Below are 19,360 nucleotides of genomic sequence, written 5' to 3'. Positions count from 1 at the left end.
CATATAAGGAATTTAATAAATGTATAATTTTCTTAATTATTGAGTAGTATTAATGTTAAAGTTAATAATTATATATATTACAATTCATATTCTTTTTTATCAAAGACGATTTATATTCTTATTTCCATCTATCCTATTTAAATGGCCCAAACTTTTAGGAAAAACTTAAATTTTCTTAATATCTGCAATATAATAAAGTTCAAAAAATTCTCGACGATTAGTAATGATTATTGTTAATTATAATATTTCATAATAAAATGATAGCTGTTTCAAAAGCTCAGGAATGTGGCGAATTACGGCCTTTATATTTAGATGCGCAAGCTACAACTTCCTTAGATCCACGGGTTCTTGACGCTATGCTTCCATACTTAACTAATTATTTTGGTAATCCACATTCTAGAACTCATGCTTATGGGTGGGAGGCTGAAAAAGCATCAGAGAAAGCAAGAGAGGTTAAATGTTAAATTGTTTTTATAATAAATTGTGAAGATTAGTATAATTTACAATTTTTACCCATTTATTTTGAATATATCTTACTATATTTACTTGATTTCCTATAGATATTATTATTATATATATATATAATTGATTTTGCATTTAGCTAAAGTTTAAGATGAGAGATTACATTTTGTATCAATTTAAAAAAAAAATTTTATGTTAAAAAATATTTTTTAGAAAACAATAATTTTTTTATGAAATAATGATATTTTGTATAAGCAAAACATAGTTAATGTTCCAAACTTGTCTTTAAAAAATAATACACACTATTTTATAATATAAATATATAATAGTTTGACAATTATTTGTAATATAATATATCATAAACATTTAATTTAAACAATTTTAATTAATGAAAATAATTTCAAATTCTAAAAGTTTAAAATGTTTTATAAAATATATTTTTTTTCTAACTAAATTTAAGGATATAATAATCCAATGTTTATATTGGAAACTTGCAAATTTTAAATGAATCTCAAAAAATATATTGATATATAGATAAACATACATTTTTTAATTATAATTATGTAATGAAAAATTGAAAATCTATTGTTAAAACCTAAATTGGGAATTTAACCAGATATTTGGTAATCAGTTTAAGATTTATTATTGTTGGCTGTTATTAATAAAATAATCTTATAGTTTTTATCACTAAGGCATCCCCATTTATACATTTTTGACCATACTAAAATGTCTTTCAACTAATGCACTGGAGGTGGAGATCTGCAAAGTCTGGTTCAGCCCATTTTGGTTGTTTGCAATAGTTCACTTGCCTTGTCCATTTAATTTTTTTGCCTGGCCAGTTAAAATTTTACAAAAAGTTAAGCTTCGCCTGGCCCATAATTTCATGAAAATTGGCCTTTGTCCATTAATTTTTTTACAGATTTTCTGGCCATCACATTTTTAATATTTATGAATAGAAAAATTTATATAACTTTCTTTTTGTTAAATAATATTATCTACTATAATTTAATATAATTTATTTTCTTTTTGAAATTATATTCAAATATTTTTTATATACAGTTAACTTTTACTGAAATATGTATATATATACTGTTAAATTGTGATGACCAATTTATTTACCACTTAAATAAATATCTCTAATTCTTGTCTAATTTGAACCTCTTAAAATCCCTATGATTTATATATTTAATTTTTTCCCAATGTCAATTAAGGCTCTTATATCTCTATACTATCTATTTTTTTGTATATTGTAATTTATTTTCAAAAGTATTAATCAAAATATTAGCTTGAAATTCAAAAAATATATCAAAATTTAATACCTGGGTTTGCCTTAAAGTTAAATAAAAATTAAAAATTTACATGGGTCTATCTGCTTTTTTATATATAAATTGTTTGGCACAGTTTAAAAATTATATACGAATCCCTAGCTTGTTCTATTTTAAAACGGGACTGAGCTTTTCAGATCTCTAAATATAGAGTAATTTTATACTTTGTGAATAAATAATATTTAAATATATTAATCATGACACTTATTTTTAAAATTATCATTCAAATTGATGGGTGTTAACTTTATATCCTTATCCATATTATCTTATGGGTGTTGGAAAAAATAAATATAAAATCTTTCAATTTTTTTTGCAATTTTCTCCTTATAATTATCTAAAAAATAGTTCATCAATTAGTTTTGTTAATTTTTTTATTTTAATTTTCTGGCATTTGAAGCCAAGTCCAATTAAGTTTGAAAAATTTGCTGATGATGTGTTGATTGTTTCTTCTATTTCTTTCATCAGTATCGCTAATATTAATTGTCTAAATTTTTTTAAATATATAAAGATTATAAATACCCTTTATCATATTTTTATCATGCATTGTGTAAAATTAAACTTGTGTTGAATTAAAATGAAATAAACTTGATCAGATATTTGTTAGATTAAATTAAAAAAACATAAAATAAAATTTAACAAAAACCTAGCTAGATAATCTACAGGTACAAATTTTTGTATCTACATCAGAGACCTTCATGGGCCCTAATTTTTTGACCAAACCCGGCCCAGGCCCGCAGTAAAAATTTTTTTATAACCAAGCCCGGCCCGGCCCATATCTAATGTTAAAAAAATTTCCCAAACCCGGCAAAGCCCATGATAAGTTTCAAAAAAATTTCCCAAACCCGGCCCAAGCCCATATCCAAAAATTTAATTTCTTTTTATTTAATGAAAACAAACAATATTTAAATATATTTAGGCAATCATTTTGTTTACAATACTGAAATTTATTATTATTAGAAGAAAAAAAAGGCAACATAAGGCAACATTTTTTCTAATTAGCAACTGTTTTAATAATCGAAATTTAAATTTAATAATTTTAGGCCCAAGCCCAGCTCAAGCCCATTAAAAAAATTTTCTAAATCCAGGCCCGGCCCAGGCCCGCTAGAAAATATAATATTAGACCCATACTCGGCCCATGGGCTGGGTATGGGCCGCGGGCCGGCCCGTTCCATAAAGGTCTCTGATCTACATACTTCAACTTTGGTTGCAAAAGTCAGATTTTTAGGCCCAGTGTATTTTTAAACTTGAATTAATTTTAAATAATAATAATTTTAGTAGCCCTGCCTAGATTTTCTTTTATTCTTAAGACCAGCTAAGATTTTTAAAATTTAAAATCATTTTATGGCCTGACCCCAAGAATCGAAAATATTAGCCAAAATTATGTATGCTAAATGTGATCTATCATATTATTTAGCTAGTTAATTTTATATATCTAAATATTATTTTGTATATTAAGACTGGCTCTGTTTTTACGAAGAAAAAATTTGTTTTAAGCTGGGTCCAGGTTTTGTAATTTATTATTTTAAAGCTAGCCTGGGTGAATTTTTAATATGTTACCATTTTATAGGCTGGATATTGGGCCAGGTCTTTTGTTTATATATTATTATAATATAGATTATATTGTATAATCCGTAATTAGGAGCTGGCACAAAAAAATGGATTCATGGAAATTTAAATGGGAGTTGGTTCTGGTTCCTATACATTTTAAAAAAGGGTTACACGTTTTACCTAGATTTGTTAAGGTTCTGAGGGTTTCGATTCCAACTTTGCAAAATTTGATGAATCTTACTAATTTAATATAACCCAATTTTTAGTATTTCATCCTTGGAATTTATTTATTTTTATTATAAATTATATCAACCAAGTAACATGGTTTTTGAAGTTATTTTTAAAAAAATAATAAATAGTATGTTGCCTCGATAATCAAGGCGGACCCTAAAGAAATCGTATTCACGAGTGGAGCGACAGAATCTAATAATATGGCCATTAAAGGGGTTGCCAGGTTTTACAAAGGCAAGAAAAATCACGTTATCACAACCCAAACTGTAATTAATTTTTTAAAAAACTATTCATTTTTTCATGTATTTCCTTTTTTTATATTACAAATTACCAGAGTTGTTAAGATACTTTTTAAATAGATCTAGATACAGATACATCGTCTAAAAACTTATCTAGATCCAGATACATATACATCATCTAAAAAATCTTGATACAGATACCATTTTTAAAATGTATCTAGATACAGATACCTTTTTTAATGATCTTATATAAGCTTTGCATAAACCTAAATTAGGATTCTATTATGAAATAAATGAAATGAGCTAAAAACTTTATTGATTAGATAACACATTTATCAAAATATAAGTAAAATAATTATTTTTAGTAGTGGAATTAACCACTTTTTGGAAGCCGATCCTATTCGATATTCCTAATATTAAATTGATATCGGCCGATTACCGATCCGATATCATATCTAATTTTATATTCTGTAAAGATACCAATGGTTTTAATTTTTAATATACATTTTATTAGTAACATCTATAATTTAACTATACCATAACTTATGTCATTTAAATATATTATAATGATCATTTAGTTTATATTCAATTCAATCGCTATTCTAAAAGTATATAAAATATTTTTATTGTTAAATCATTTTTATATAATATTAATCTATATACATAATAAGTAATAAACAAATATATATGAAATTTGAATTAAATATTTAAAATAATATTTGACATTAAGATATCGAAGATTTCTTTTTAGAAATACCAAAATTTCCAATTTATCAGAGGTCAGCCTGCGGCGATGGTAACTGTCAATTTACCAGTCACCTAAAACAGATTCTGAAGAGATTATCACACACTTTTATAAACATGCGCAAAAAATATAACAATATGGCAGATTGTTTATTAATTAATTATTATTATTAAAAAAATATACTTAAAAATGGGTTTCGATTTTATTTATAAAAATAAATGATTTTAAATATAACTTTTTTTAAAAATTTTATAACATTTTATTTTTGTTAAAGACACCATTTTATATCGGATCGGATCGGGAAATTTTATAATATTGGCCTATAACCGATATTTTAAAATGGGTGAATTATCGGCCCGATCCGATCCGTTAAAAAATATCGGTACATCCCTAATTTTTAGATTTTAATATAATAATATAATATATGAAAATATATTGTTAAATGATTATAAATAATTTTAGACTTCAGTAATAAAATATTTTCAAAATTTTGGTCATTAAGGCTACCTCGTTTATCTGTAAAGACATTTTTACCTACACTAAAAAGTCTTTCTACCAAGGAACTTGAAGGGATTGTGGTGTTATATTTTATGAATAACATCAGGATATTCCAAAAAATAAAATCTCGACATTCATTTTCGAAAAAATTATTTAAAATTTGTTGAGTATCAAAATTGAAATTATTATTAACTACTGAAAAAAATCGGATATTAAATTATTTGTTTTTTCCACAGGTTAATTGTTTGCAATCACTTGAAGACCTTGATAATTCATCTACTATTCTTTGTATTAATTGTTTTTCATTAACAGTGTCTGATTCTTTCTCTTAAAATTTAAATTGCAATTGTAAACATTTATTTAGTATCTATACCCTTAAATGTTTTACAATGTTGCAAGTTGAGGTGATAACTGGAATTTTTGTATTCTTTTGTAGATATAGATATGGCAAATATTTTACTATCAGAGATCTGTTTTCTTTATTTTGAGATATTATTTTAAAATATTCTCTATAAATTGGCCATAAACAATGTCTGAACTTGTTGATGCTTCATTGATTATTACTTCTTCCTCTTCCTCTTCATCACTATTAATATTAATCTAAAATATTTAAAATTAGTATAATAAAATAAAATTAACGAATTACATCGAAAATAAAAATGGCAGATTCCTTGAGTTGCATTGTAATATCAAAATTTGTCTGGGTTATTAATAAACTCGCACATAATATTTAATGAATTATATATATTTTTTATATATAAGTTTTAATATTTTATATATATATAATTTTTTATTATAGTAGTCTTAATATTTTTAATATATATATTTTAATTATATGCCCATATGAAATAAAATAAATTTTGCATTCAAGTATTTTTATTTATAATATAAAAAAGCATTAAATAAAAGTATATCAAAATGTACCTTAAAAAGTATCTAAAAACAGATACAGATAGGTCTAAAATAATATTTAGATACAGATACCACATGTATCTAGATACTTTAACAACTCTGCAAAATACACAATTAGAAACGATTTCGCTGAAACATAGTGGTAAGTCCATCTTTTTTATATTTATTATCTCTTTATGATGATTTTAGTCCATTTCACTTGTCGAAACTAAAACTTTTTTTAACGGCAGAACTATTTACGTTAATATTCCATGGACCACAGATGCATTGGGTGGTATTGGTTGATACTTTTTATTTCACCGATACGACTGGCCAATACTAAATTATATTAAGTTAATTTTTTTCAGATAAATTTAATAATTTATCTTATTTAAATCGTTTCTCATGTAATCATTATAATAATATATATTTTTTTATTTTGATTATCCACCTGGCTGGCCCCTTATCCGAATCCTTGTAACAAAAAAGGAAACAAAATTAAAATTGATAGTTTCACTTAGAAAAACTTGCTAATAATGTTGGAAAACAATTTTTAATTAAAAGAATATGCCTATTTTTAAATTTCATATATTAAATTAAAGATTAAATATTTTGAAATAAAAATTATTAGTTGTCTCGAAATGTTGCAAAAATAACCGAAATATATAACAAAAAAATCTAGATAGACAATAGGCAGTGTTGTATTATTTTATTATATTATATATACAAACTACAATAACTATATAAAATTTATAATTTTTAAATACCAAAAAAACTATCTTTAAAAAAAAATAATTTTTAACAAAAAGAAATAAGTGAGTTTATTTTACAGATATATTTTTTTCACGTCAATTATTAATTATACATATAAAAAAAATATAATACACTATAATAATACATGTCCACCTTTTCAAGGTAAAAATCCGGTGTACCATATGACAATTTACGCAGAAAAAATATCAAAAATCAAACAAATATTTTAAAACAGCATATTATAATCGTCCTTCAGTGATATCCTCTTCATTGTTGTGCTGTTTAACATCGTTTAGGCAGGAGTATATAAAATTATTTTTATTGGTTACTAATATCACGTGGTGATCGATTAATTTATATTGGTTGCAAAAAAATATATATTAATTTATATAATATTTTGACAGGAACATAAATGCGTGTTGGACTCCTGTAGAGCTTTGGAGAGCGAAGGCTTTAAAATCACTTATTTACCCGTGCAAAAAAATGGGGTTGTAGATTTAAAAGTAATTAAAAATAGTTTATATAATAATGATTTAAAAAAAAATAATGCATATATATTTGAGGTAATTAAATAACTATCTTCAAAGAAATCGGTCATGGCTAGTAAGAAAGAAAGTAAATCAGCAAAATTTAAATAAAGAGAGAGAAAATTTACTCCAAATTTTTTATTAAAGTGAGCTGATATTAGTGTCGTTAAATGAAAAGTATATGCAATCTTCGTAATTTTGTTAATCGATGTCCAAACCTTTCTACTATCTATGAGCAATATCATCTGGCTTGCATTTTTGGCTATAATATTGTGTTAGCCATTTAACAACTATAGTTGACTTGCTATATATTTTATTTTTCAAAAAGGTATTGGAAGAATCCATTACTTCAGAAACGATCCTGATATCTGTCATGACTGTTAACAACGAAATCGGGATAATACAACCCATTCAACAAATAGGTTTTTCTTAAATTTACATTAATTCTTGTTTATTTAGCACTTTTTATATGATGTTAATAGTTGGGAAATATTTCAACTTTATCAACAGGAAATATTCTTAAGGTTATTTCCAGAGTTTTCGATATTGGAATTTTAAAGAAAATATCTGATATGCACAACTATTTTAATTTCTATGTTATCGTAAAACACTTTAAAAATTTTTTTAAAATGCCATTATGATCGATATTGAAAATTATTGTAATATTTATAATTTATAGGCGAGATATGTAAGAAAAAAAATATTTTTTTTCATACGGACGCTGCCCAAGCTGTAGGCAAAATTCCCATGGACGTTGACAAATTTAAAATTGATCTCATGTCTATCAGTGGTCATAAAATATATGGACCTAAAGGTATTATATAAGTAGTAGTAATCTGCATCGGGCCTAAATTTTAAGACCCGGTCCGAAATTTAAAAAAAAAATATTTTCAGCCCGGCTCAATTTTGAACGAACTATTTGCCTTGAAAAGTTCTACACAAAATATTATTTGTCTGCCCACCTAGACCGAATATATTTAAATATAGAAAACTTTAATATTTTTTTAATTGTTAAAAAAAATATTCTGCAAATAAAATATATTGGATGTTTCATGCAAGAATTTTAAAATATATCAATTTATTCCTTAAACTCGAGTGATATCATATTTAAAAATTTAAGCCAGACCTGGTCCGAATTTTTTTAAAAATATTAGGCCTGACCCATCCCAAGCACATAATTATTTTTTTTAAATAGGCCTGGCCCAAGCCCGTTTGGGCTGGGCTAGGGCTGGGAGCAGATTTCTAATAAGAAGTATTGATATAAAAAATTTTATATATTTTTTTTATTATTAATGTATATTTGTAAAGTAAAGATTAATCTAATTAATATCAGATATAAAAAACATTTAAAAATTAGGTATAGGAGCCCTTTACGTTCGTCGTCGGCCACGCCGTGTCCGAATTGACCCTATACAATCAGGTGGGGGTCAGGAGCGAGGAATGAGGAGCGGTACGCTTCCCACACCTTTAGCAGTGGGCCTCGGAGAAGCCTGTCGAATAGCGGAGGCGGATTTTGATTATGATTCCACAAGGGTTAAAAAATTGTCGGACGCTCTTGTTAAAGGGATAAAAGAGAAAATACCTAACGTGGTAAGGAATGGTGACGAAATTTTAGGATATCCTGGTAAATATTATCCAGCTCAAACGTCATATTTTCCTAATAAACTTTATTTGTTTTATTCTATTTTTTTTGACAAAAGAGTTATTCCATAAGATTTTCGGCCGACCCCCTTCGATTTTTTAAAAATTGATAAGAAAAAAGGTTAATGTAAATAAGAAATAATCTAAATTTTAGCCTCCCAATCTTTATATTTTTGAAGATATAAAGGGGTCAAATAAATGACGTATTTTAATCATTCAACCTTCCTTCAATTAATCATATCTTGAAAACTACATAATTGTTTATATCATAATTACATTAGATGGAAATTTTTTATTTTGATTTTTCCAATTTCCGGCCATTTTATTTAATATATAAAGTATTAAAAACGATTTTTTTGGAAATAATACTACCTTCAATTTTTACAAAAAATTTAATAGACATTACCAAACTCCTCATTTATGTTTATAAAATTCTGTCTGGACATAACCATCTTAATTCTCAAAATCGGTGAAAAAATTTTGTATAAAAGTTATTCGATGTAATTTAAAAGATTATTCATCTTGTAAATAAAAATATCATTGTGTGTTCCTAACATTAAAATAAATTTGGCTCGGTAAAGAAATTTAATTTATTACATTTATAATTTGTAATTTATTATCAAATTATTTTTCCATATGACAAACATTTAATAATTCTTAATAAAAAGTGTTCATTCAACTTTAGAGTTCTTGAATATATCAATCATAATTTTATGTTTTTTTGCACAACCCTGGCTTTAATATAATATATTCTCTATAATTTGCAACAATATTCTGTTTTAACATTTTCTATTATTTAACAACTAAAATTTGCATATTAAAACTTCTTTACGACACTCTCGACATTAGACCTAGTATTAGCTTTTCTTGCCATGTAATTTATATATTTTTTGGACATTGACCATTTTTACAATGAAATTTTATATTTGTTAGTTTTAGATAAGAGTGGGATATTTTTTTAAAAATATTGATTAGAATATAATTATTTTTATCAAAAGTGGCTGTCTGAATCTCATTTATAGTCTTTGTTTATCTTGTAATTTTTTTTTTTAGCTAGATACCCTTTTTCTGTCAACTTTTTTTTTTATTGGAGATTCACAATTTCTATCGACTATGTATTGATAAATAACCAGGTTCTCTTTATTATGTTATATACCAAGGCCTACAAATTCATCATGTGACTTTTGAACTTTTCCATTTTTTAAAAATATTTATCACATATCTTATCACCTGGAAGAGGTATTACCAGTGGTTATATATTTCTTAGATTCTTTAGTAACTATTATGTGGTGACTTGTGATATGCAAAAGGGTTGCAATACCTTGTTTTTTAAAGAAGGATTTGGTTCATTTTATTGAAATTCTATGAGAAAAAATTAATCAAAATTACCACTATTTTCGAATAATATCTAATAAATATTTTTTTTTAAATTGAATCAAGCCTAAAAATATGTATACAAATAATTAAAATTTATTTTGAAAAAGATGTTAAAAAATAATATATAATTATGCCAACTTGTGTGCGAAAATATAATTGCAAAGAAGTGCGAATTAATATATATGAACATGTGTGATTGAATGATTAATCAATTAATTAAAAAATTGAGAGAAATTAAATATTTTAGATTAAATAAAATTTTTTTTATTGTAAAATGATTAAATCAAGTTATTTTATTATATCGTTACTTTTTTTATAAGATGTAGAATTTCTTTTATCGATTGATAAATTTATTCTATTGATGGAAATGTACATTGATTGATGTTTTCACTTAGAAGATTAATAATCTTTTTAATTATATCAAATATGTTAAAAAAAATTGACGGAAAATATTTATACACTTATCTAATAATTTCAATTTTGATAATGACGCTAGCTAGCTGCGTCCCAGACAAAATTTTTATAAACATAAATGAGTTACAAAATCAAATTTTTTTTGTTATCAATATTATTGATCTTTGTATAATTAATTTTTTCCTGTTAATATGAAAGAAAATTATGTTTTTTATATAAAACAAAATATCGCCACAAAACAATAAAATATAAACATTTTAAAATATAAATTGAACATATTATAATAGGAAAATATCGCTTCAGAACAGTAAAAAAAAATAAACATTTTAAGTATAAATTGAACATATTATATCATAACATGTTAAAAAAAATAACTCTTACAATACAATACATGTGAAAGTGATGAGATAATTATAATTATATTACATTATAAGGAATTAAAGTGATAGTTGCAATAATTTTTTTTCCTTAAAATAAATTATAAGATTATTTTGGAGAAGGTGATGTTTTATTCCTTTAGAGGGAATACAATCAATTAATGCATTATAATGGGGAAGGGAGTAGATATTGGGAAAGATGAAATAACAATAATTAGTATACCAACAAATCATAGAAAAGGAGTGGTAGGGGTCAATATAGCTATCCATAATAGTTTTTTTCGTAATTATATCTTTAACTTAAAAAGCCATAAATTACACTATATATGGGCTATAGGAGAGGGGTCACTATCCATAATAGTTTTTTCGTAATTATATCTTTAACTGAAAAAGCTATAAAATTACACTATTATATGGGCTAATGGGGAGGGGTTAATATAGCTATCCATAATAGTTTTTTTCGTAATTATATCTTTAACTTAAAAAGCTATAAATTACACTATATATGGGCTAATGGGGAGGGATCAATATAGCTATCCATAATAGTTTTTTTCGTAATTATATCTTTAACTTAAAAAGCTATAAATTACACTTTATATGGGTCAATTGATATTAAAATTGTAATATTTCCGATAATGGGTTAACTTTAAATGTTATATTTCAAAAGGCCTTACTAAACTAAATTAATGTAATTAATCATAGAATATCCTAAAATGGATTAATATTATATATTACATTAATACTTACCAATTAATAATGCGATTCATACTAACCATTGTTATTAAAACAAATCATTATGATTATAATTTATTATTAATTTAAATGCTAAAAAAAATTTAAAAAAATTACGGAATTACAATGTTTTCAATGCGCAACTCTTTGTTTTAAATAATATATTTCTATCCATTGTTTGGAAATAAATAAAAATTACTGGAAAACATGCTTCAAAAACCGCTTTAAAAAAACGTTCTGTTTGGAAATGAACTTAGATATTAAATAAAATAGCTGCAAATTGGAAAAATCAAAAAAATTTTTTTTTATCGAAATGTATAATCTTTATATGTAATTTTGTTATTAATTTTGTTATTTATAATTATAAAGTTTTTAAGATATGATCAATTTAATGAATGTCGATAATGGTAAAAATACGGCATTTTTATCACTTTTCCCTTATATCTCCAAAATTATAAATGTTTCAGGCTAAAATTTTGGCTATTTATTAGTAAAATTTACCTTTCTTTGCTTACCAAAATTTAAAACAATTGAAGAGAGTCGACCGAATCGGGGTTGATTTGTCATGGAATGACCCGAAATCGGTCTATTTTTTAAATTGTTTCCATTGATTAATACTTTAAAATCTATTACTCACATAATGCTATATGTTGTTGTGCTATAAAATTGTTCCTAGAATATTCACGCCTTGGAAGTTTTTTTGGAATATTAACTCCAAAAAAATAAATTATTTAACTCTATTTTTAATTATAATTTATTTTATAAAAATGTACACCCCAAAAACATATTTTATTTGATAATAGTAAAATTATTCAACATGCTAGGTTTAAATGAATATATATTTTTAAAACCTTCTTTGAATTCTGTTGTGTTAAGACTGAGAAGTAATAGAATTTGAATCAGTAATATTTTCGATAAGTTTTCAAATGTAACAAATTCGTCACAAATTTTTTCGCTATATTTTTTTATTGATCTTTTTTTATCGGACCATCTGGACATATCCCCTCGTTCAAACTTTACTTCATCTGTCACATTTTACAGCTCACTTTTTGAATCGGTGTGAAAATGGAACAAAAGGTTTCCCAATTTCGTTAGAATCAAACATCCTTCAATACAGTTTTTTATTCAAAAAATGATATGGACCGCTCTTGATAAAATAAATGTTAAACACTGGGAATTCCTAAATCCTAAACGAGACTTATTTAAATAATATATTCATTGTTTATACAAAATATCAAAAAATTAAATTTACAAACTTTCTAAACTTTAATGAAAATAAATAAATAAGCTATTTTAGAAATAAAAATAAAAACATGTCCAAAACATAATTCTACAAAATTTTATAAATTTCAAAAATTCAACATACAATTTCTTTTAAAACTTTTAAATTGAATTTTTTTAAAAAAGATTTTGGGCATAGCTTAATATACTAAATCATGTTTTGTTTATGCGATTAACTTGCCAAGTGAAATCGGTGTCAATTTTTTTGATTAAGTGGATAGTTAATGGTACAAGAAATGGGGAAGGAAAATTGGATGTCTTGTTTTATTTTTAAGATTTTGTTATTAATTTGAATTGATATTTTAAATCCATGTATGATAATATCTTTTATAAAATTAACTTCACCCATCCTTTTTATTATGTTAATATATATTTCTTTTTTTCACGAAAATATTTGCCAGGTTGTGTTAACTTTTCCTTCTCCCACGTCGAAGGTGAATCCCTTCTAATGGCTCTTAAAGACATAGCTCTTTCTTCCGGATCCGCTTGCACATCTGCCAGCCTAGAACCTTCTTACGTTCTCCGCGCTATAGGCACAGATGAGGATCTAGCCCATTCATCGATTAGGATTGGAATAGGGAGATTTACTACAATGGATGAAATCAAATATACTGTAGAGAAACTTGCGCAGCATGTAGAAAGATTGAGGAGTATGAGGTTTGGCATTTCTCTATTTCTTTCCTATTACATTAAATGAGACTGGACAATTTTTTACTACTACAGTAGAATCAATAAGCTTGAACTTTGAAATTATAATCTTTTGTATTTTTTTAACACTTCTTATAATTATATGTATTGAACTCAATATAAACACTAAAGAGGAATTTCCTCAGGGACATTCAACAAGTTTGTTATAATTAAAAAGTATGTAATAAGGGAAAGTTAACATCATATTTTGAAATATTAAAAGTAAGATGTTTTTTTTTCAATTACTGGAATCATTACCAGTCATTCACTCCACTGATAAGGATTTACGATATTGTAAAGGATATATATTCTGAAAATTTAATGTAATGCATGAAAAATTTTAAGGAGGCTTTGTTAAATTGAACTGGCTTGGTACTTAATTGTTTATTTCTAATTGATGGGTGATAGATTATATTAAAAAATAATCACATATTCTATGAATAATCTGTTGCAATTTCTATGCATGTTTACGGTATATTCAACTCATTTTTTCATTATCAGATGCCTTTTACTTCGATGATTATTTTGGTAGATTTTTTAAATAATCAACATAATCTTTCTAACTAAAGAAAGTATATTAAAGTATACTCAAGAAGCTAATTCGGCGCATTGTAGGATTTAAGATTGGTTGGGAACGATTTGTTTAAAAAGATTGTGTTAAATGTTTTGAATTCATAAAAACGACATAAATCACTATATTGATTCTCTTTCGAGTTAAACTTATTGATTTTTTAAAAAACATTCAATTTTTATATACTATATAAAATAATGGTATCATTAATTTATAATTAAGCATAAATGCATTATTTGTGTAACAAAAACAATTCAGCCCTCTATGGGAGATGGTTCAAGAAGGGATTGACATAAAATCGATCAAATGGAGCCAGCATTAATACTCTCCCATTATCTGGTTTAACAATATTCGCATCGTATTATATCCTTTATCTCGTGAAATTATTAGTTAACGCACAATTGGAATTATTTTATTTCAAAGTCTTAATAACATATTTTATAAAAGCTTATCAAATATTTATTCTTCTTTACTCTTAATAAAAATATTTGATAAATATACCGCAAGCCAATTCAAATTATATAATTAAATCATATAAATTAATTAGCACTGTCGCAAAAACAACATTAATCTTTGTACCCAATATATTATAATATTTGTACTAAAATTCTAAATTTAAATAAAAGATAACTTATGATCAAGCCTTTATAAATTGTCTTTAATGAAAATATAAATTTCTTCAAGGGCGTCTGATCTTTTTTCAGGGAAGGAGTATATATATATATATTTTTTGGATGGTTTTTCTAAAAACTTTTTTAATTCCTGGAAATAGTGCTGTTAGATAGTGTTCATCTTTTCTAGAAGTTAAACTGTTTAGCTCCCCATAGATATTTTTGTTGTGTCATAAATTAAAACAAATATTTGCATCTACCATTCTTAAAAATTTTTTTTTTAAAACTTTAATTCTTTTATTGTTTAACTATACCCATTCATAACCAAATGATTTTTGGTTTATGATATCGGACTCCACCTCGTGATTCCGTTAATACATATTAAATTAAATAATAAGGGAAAAGGGATCTTATTATTACATTTTAATAAATTTTGGTCGATGTTTAGCAATTTATGTTGTTATCCGAGATTTTTTGTCATAAAATTATTTTTCCAATTTCAAAATATGCCCAAAAATATTAACCAAAAAATATATATATGTATAATTATTAATTGCACATGGCATAATATAATAAATGGACAGACCACATTAGAAAAAGACATGGTGGGCTTAATTTTAACGATATAAAGAAAAGCTTTGAAATAGTAGCTTTAATTCTGAGACTTATGATTTAGACTAGTAAAACTATTCGTTTATTTTGCCTTATCGTCTACTTTAAAATTTTTCTACTTTCCATAACTTAACAATTTTATATGAATATTTATTAACCATTCCTACTACCTCATGTACTGCCGAAAAGGTCATGAGTAAAATTAAATTTAAAACAAGACTTCGTAGTACCATGAAAGATCTATTTCTTAATAATTTAACCATTTTATCAATGGGAAAAAATTTATTTTAACAATTAAATATTGATGAAATTATTCTTTCGCTTTCTCTTCCCCTAATTTGTCTAAATTATTAATTTAAAAATATTATTTTTAAATTACATTTTATTTATATTATATATTAAAAAGCAATAAAAATTATTTTTGTAATTTATGGGTGTCAAAAAATAATTAACCATTTCGAGGGGGGGGGGGTGTACTTTCAGGAGGGTATTCTGCTTCCATTGCTCAGAAAGTATAGGGGCCACTGATTATTACTATTAAAACGATTTAAGTGATTAAATTATAGACACGAATTGTTTTTTTTTCAAGAGGTGATAATAATTTTTTTTTCCGTACAATAAACTTGAATAGCTTCAAGGCGATATACGCGTGTTTCTTGGTCTACCATTGGCATATCTTTACATACGCAACCAGAGGCGGACTAACCATATGACCAGGTAGGCATTTTGCCCACGAGACCACAGGAAAATGCCGATTTTTGAATCTGATCAGAAAATAAAAAAAATAAAAGAGACCCACTAGGAAAAAAAAATAAAAAATTTTTTTTATTATATAAATTACGACTTTTATCATTCATATATTTTATATTAAAACTTATATTTATTGTTTTAGAATACATATCAATACCATTTTAAGGATTATCATTTAGATATTGCTATTTTATGGGGTTTTTAAAAATACTATCAATAAAAAATGCTTTTCCGCATAAATGAAAGTCAAGTTATGATTGATTTACATCTTTATACATTATTTTATAATTTATTATAAAATTAGAATTCAATTGGGTTAATAATAAATGAAAAGAATCTACAGATTGACAATAATATCCATGAAACAACATATATTTGAGATACAGTTGTTAGGTAAACAAATTCTAGCAAGGATCTGACCACAATGAACTACTTAGAAATTCTATAATTAAAAAATTATCATGGGGATTATTTAGGAGAAAACGTAGAAAAGGAAAGTTGAAATATTCCGAATAATTTGCTGTCAAATACAACCGTTAATAATGTTATTTATGCTATTCAATATTCGGAATTTAGTATAAAGGGAGATAAATAGCAAACGATTTGCAAATATATAGTAAACAAGTCATCAGCCTCTTTGGCGAATCAAATAAAAAAATGCATGTTCTTTCCTTTTAAGTAATTTATCTGTCTTTATTCATAAGCAAAACAAGGGGATGGACACATGAAAGACCCTTAGATGGCTACATGGTGAAGAGAGCATACTCCCGAAACTCTATGCGCTGCAATATATGAATAAATAGACGAAGCCATAAGGGAAAAGTCATGGGGAAATACACCCTTTTCTGAAATTTGCCTGTTTTGTAAAGCTTCTAATAAAAATTTCCAAACCCCACCCCCTTCTCCCTCAAAAATGCAATAGATCACTATAAAGAAGAATTCCAAATATTAATTATCAAAAGTTAATAACTTTTAAAAATAACACTATAAATATTACACTAAATTATTCTAAGCGGATGATTTTTAAAATCTTGTATTCTTTCTCAAAAATCGGACAAATTTAGGTCCTGAAACTAGAGTTATATAAATGACGAGTTTAGCCCGCAACTCTGTCCACTCATTAATTTAAACCAGTCCATAATCTTGGGGAAAAATAATTTTGTCCTCGTCATTTAAAAATATAGTAACTATCTCATTCGTTGTCCGTAAAATATTTTAAATCAGTCCACTCGATTTAAAATATTTTTCATGCACCGCACCACCACTCATTTTTTAAAATTTTTTATGACGGGTTTTAGACCTGTATCCGAAACCCCTGGTTTCGAAGTGAGAGAAAAAGTGAAGCAATAAGAATATTACTAACGACTTTATATTGTAGAGATTATTCAAAAATATATAGTAGTAAGAAGGAAAATTTTATCAAAATGATTGAAAAATTAAGATTTGTCAAGAGGCTGTGTCTCGTGTCACAAGACCCTCTTAAATAAGCAATTTAGGTCAATTGTTTTTATTTATGAATGTGATATTAGACGCATTTTTCCTAATGAAATTTTGAAAGGAATTTTTCTATCCTTTCAAAACGAGTTTGCATACTTAATTATTCAATAAATCAAGTATTTAAACAAAATGATCAATTTCTTCGATACCTCTATTGAAAATACAGGAGATTTATAAATGCCGTGACAACTATCCTCCAGAGGCAGCAGGGTTTGTCTTTCAAATTTACTGTCCTAATTCAGTCATAATATAACTAAGCGTAAAATTTTAATATTTAATAAAAAAATTATAGGATATATTTATAGTTTACAATCCTTATTAATTATGAACCGGCAGAGGGATCATTTATAAATCTTAAAATATTATTTAAGATAATGTTTTAGACATGGCATTAACTATATAAATAAAAATAATAATGTTTAATTATGGTCAGCAGGGTTTTTTGAGAGTGTATAATCAAAATTCGAATTCTAGGTAAAATTAATTTAAAAAAAAATATATGTAAGAATTCTGTGTATACCCCAGGACATAAATATATGGTCAAACATAAAAAAAACTCGCTTATCTGAAATATTTAAATATAAATTTTTTTAAGCATTTGACTCGAACTAATGGGCCTAATTTTAATTATATTAATTTTTATTGAAAATAAAGTTTTGGGGTATATCTTTGTGCGCAGATATATTATTAGGCGACGGCAGAACGTTTGTATTTTTATACCGGCTCCCGATAAAAATTTAAAAAATTGACACCGATGAAACTATATACACGATAAACAGTGTAAATATATTTGTATATTATTGCCAACAAAATTAAGCGTAAAAGCAAAATGTAAATACATTTTTACGTACCAATTGAAGTATAAATATCTGGTTCGTACACATTTTATTTTTACAATGGGTCTTCTTATTGCTTTTTTGGTTATATCTTTATTTCCAAAATATAAAAAATACTATGTATTTACAGACGTACAGATAATAATGCATTATAAAAACTTTGTCTTTTTATATCAAAATATAAAGGTTGTGAAATTATGTTAGAGCGGAATTGTATTTTTTCCGGCAATGTTATTTTTTCAACTTTAAGTCATTTTTTGAACACGTTTTTTTAAATTTAAAAAACTGATTTTACCGGAAATGTATTCCAGCATGTTTAGAATACCTATCTTATGAATTGTAGATAATTTTATTTTTAAATTGAGTCATTTATAATTTATATGAAAAACTATGGAAGAACTAATATAAATTATATTACGCTCAAAAGTTAATGACAAAATTATCTGAAATTCATAGAGTAGATATTCAAAACATGATAGAATACATTTCTGGTAAAATCCGATTCATAAATTTAAAAAAAACGCGCTCAAAATACGATTTAAAGTTGAAAAAATAACACATTGCCGGAAAAAACACATAGGCGCTAACATATAAATATATATGAATAATAACGTAAATATAATCTCTTAAAAATAAGGAAAATAATATAAAAGTAATAACCTTTTATAAAAATAATAATATAATATTTAGACAATTAGTAAATATTATGAAACTTATTCCAAATATTTTCTTTTTATTTTTCTTGTTTCTCAGTT

At 25.2% G+C, this 19,360-nt stretch overlaps 1 protein-coding gene across 1 annotated transcript; it reads left to right on the top strand.

Annotated features, from left to right (window-relative positions):
* The first annotated feature begins 100 nt into the window (after nucleotides 1-100).
* LOC135923229 (cysteine desulfurase-like) lies at nucleotides 101-14,873 on the top strand. Its single transcript, XM_065457871.1, has 9 exons — nucleotides 101-220; nucleotides 265-452; nucleotides 3,695-3,832; nucleotides 7,097-7,195; nucleotides 7,548-7,641; nucleotides 7,899-8,033; nucleotides 8,577-8,843; nucleotides 13,443-13,698; nucleotides 14,558-14,873. The coding sequence occupies exons 1-9, from the start codon at nucleotides 142-144 to the stop codon at nucleotides 14,619-14,621; spliced, it is 1,320 nt and encodes a 439-aa protein (XP_065313943.1). The 5' UTR covers nucleotides 101-141; the 3' UTR covers nucleotides 14,622-14,873.
* Nucleotides 14,874-19,360: the final 4,487 nt, after the last annotated feature.

This window comes from Gordionus sp. m RMFG-2023, chromosome 2 (assembly GCF_954871325.1).
Source record: "Gordionus sp. m RMFG-2023 chromosome 2, tfGorSpeb1-WG-v2, whole genome shotgun sequence".
Classification (NCBI taxonomy): Eukaryota; Metazoa; Nematomorpha; class Gordioida; order Chordodea; family Parachordodidae; genus Gordionus; species Gordionus sp. m RMFG-2023.
The sequence above is the reverse complement of the archived record's forward strand: the minus strand, read 5'-3'. Positions and strand labels throughout refer to the sequence as shown.

Coding starts and splice junctions, on each gene's coding strand:
- LOC135923229 (XM_065457871.1), top strand. CDS start 142: ATGGCCCAAACTTTTAGGAAAAACTTAAATTTTCTTAATATCTGCAAT. Junction 7,642..7,898: donor ACAACCCATTCAACAAATAG/GTTTTTCTTAAA, acceptor TATAATTTATAG/GCGAGATATGTAAGAAAAAA. Junction 13,699..14,557: donor GAAAGATTGAGGAGTATGAG/GTTTGGCATTTC, acceptor AAAACAATTCAG/CCCTCTATGGGAGATGGTTC.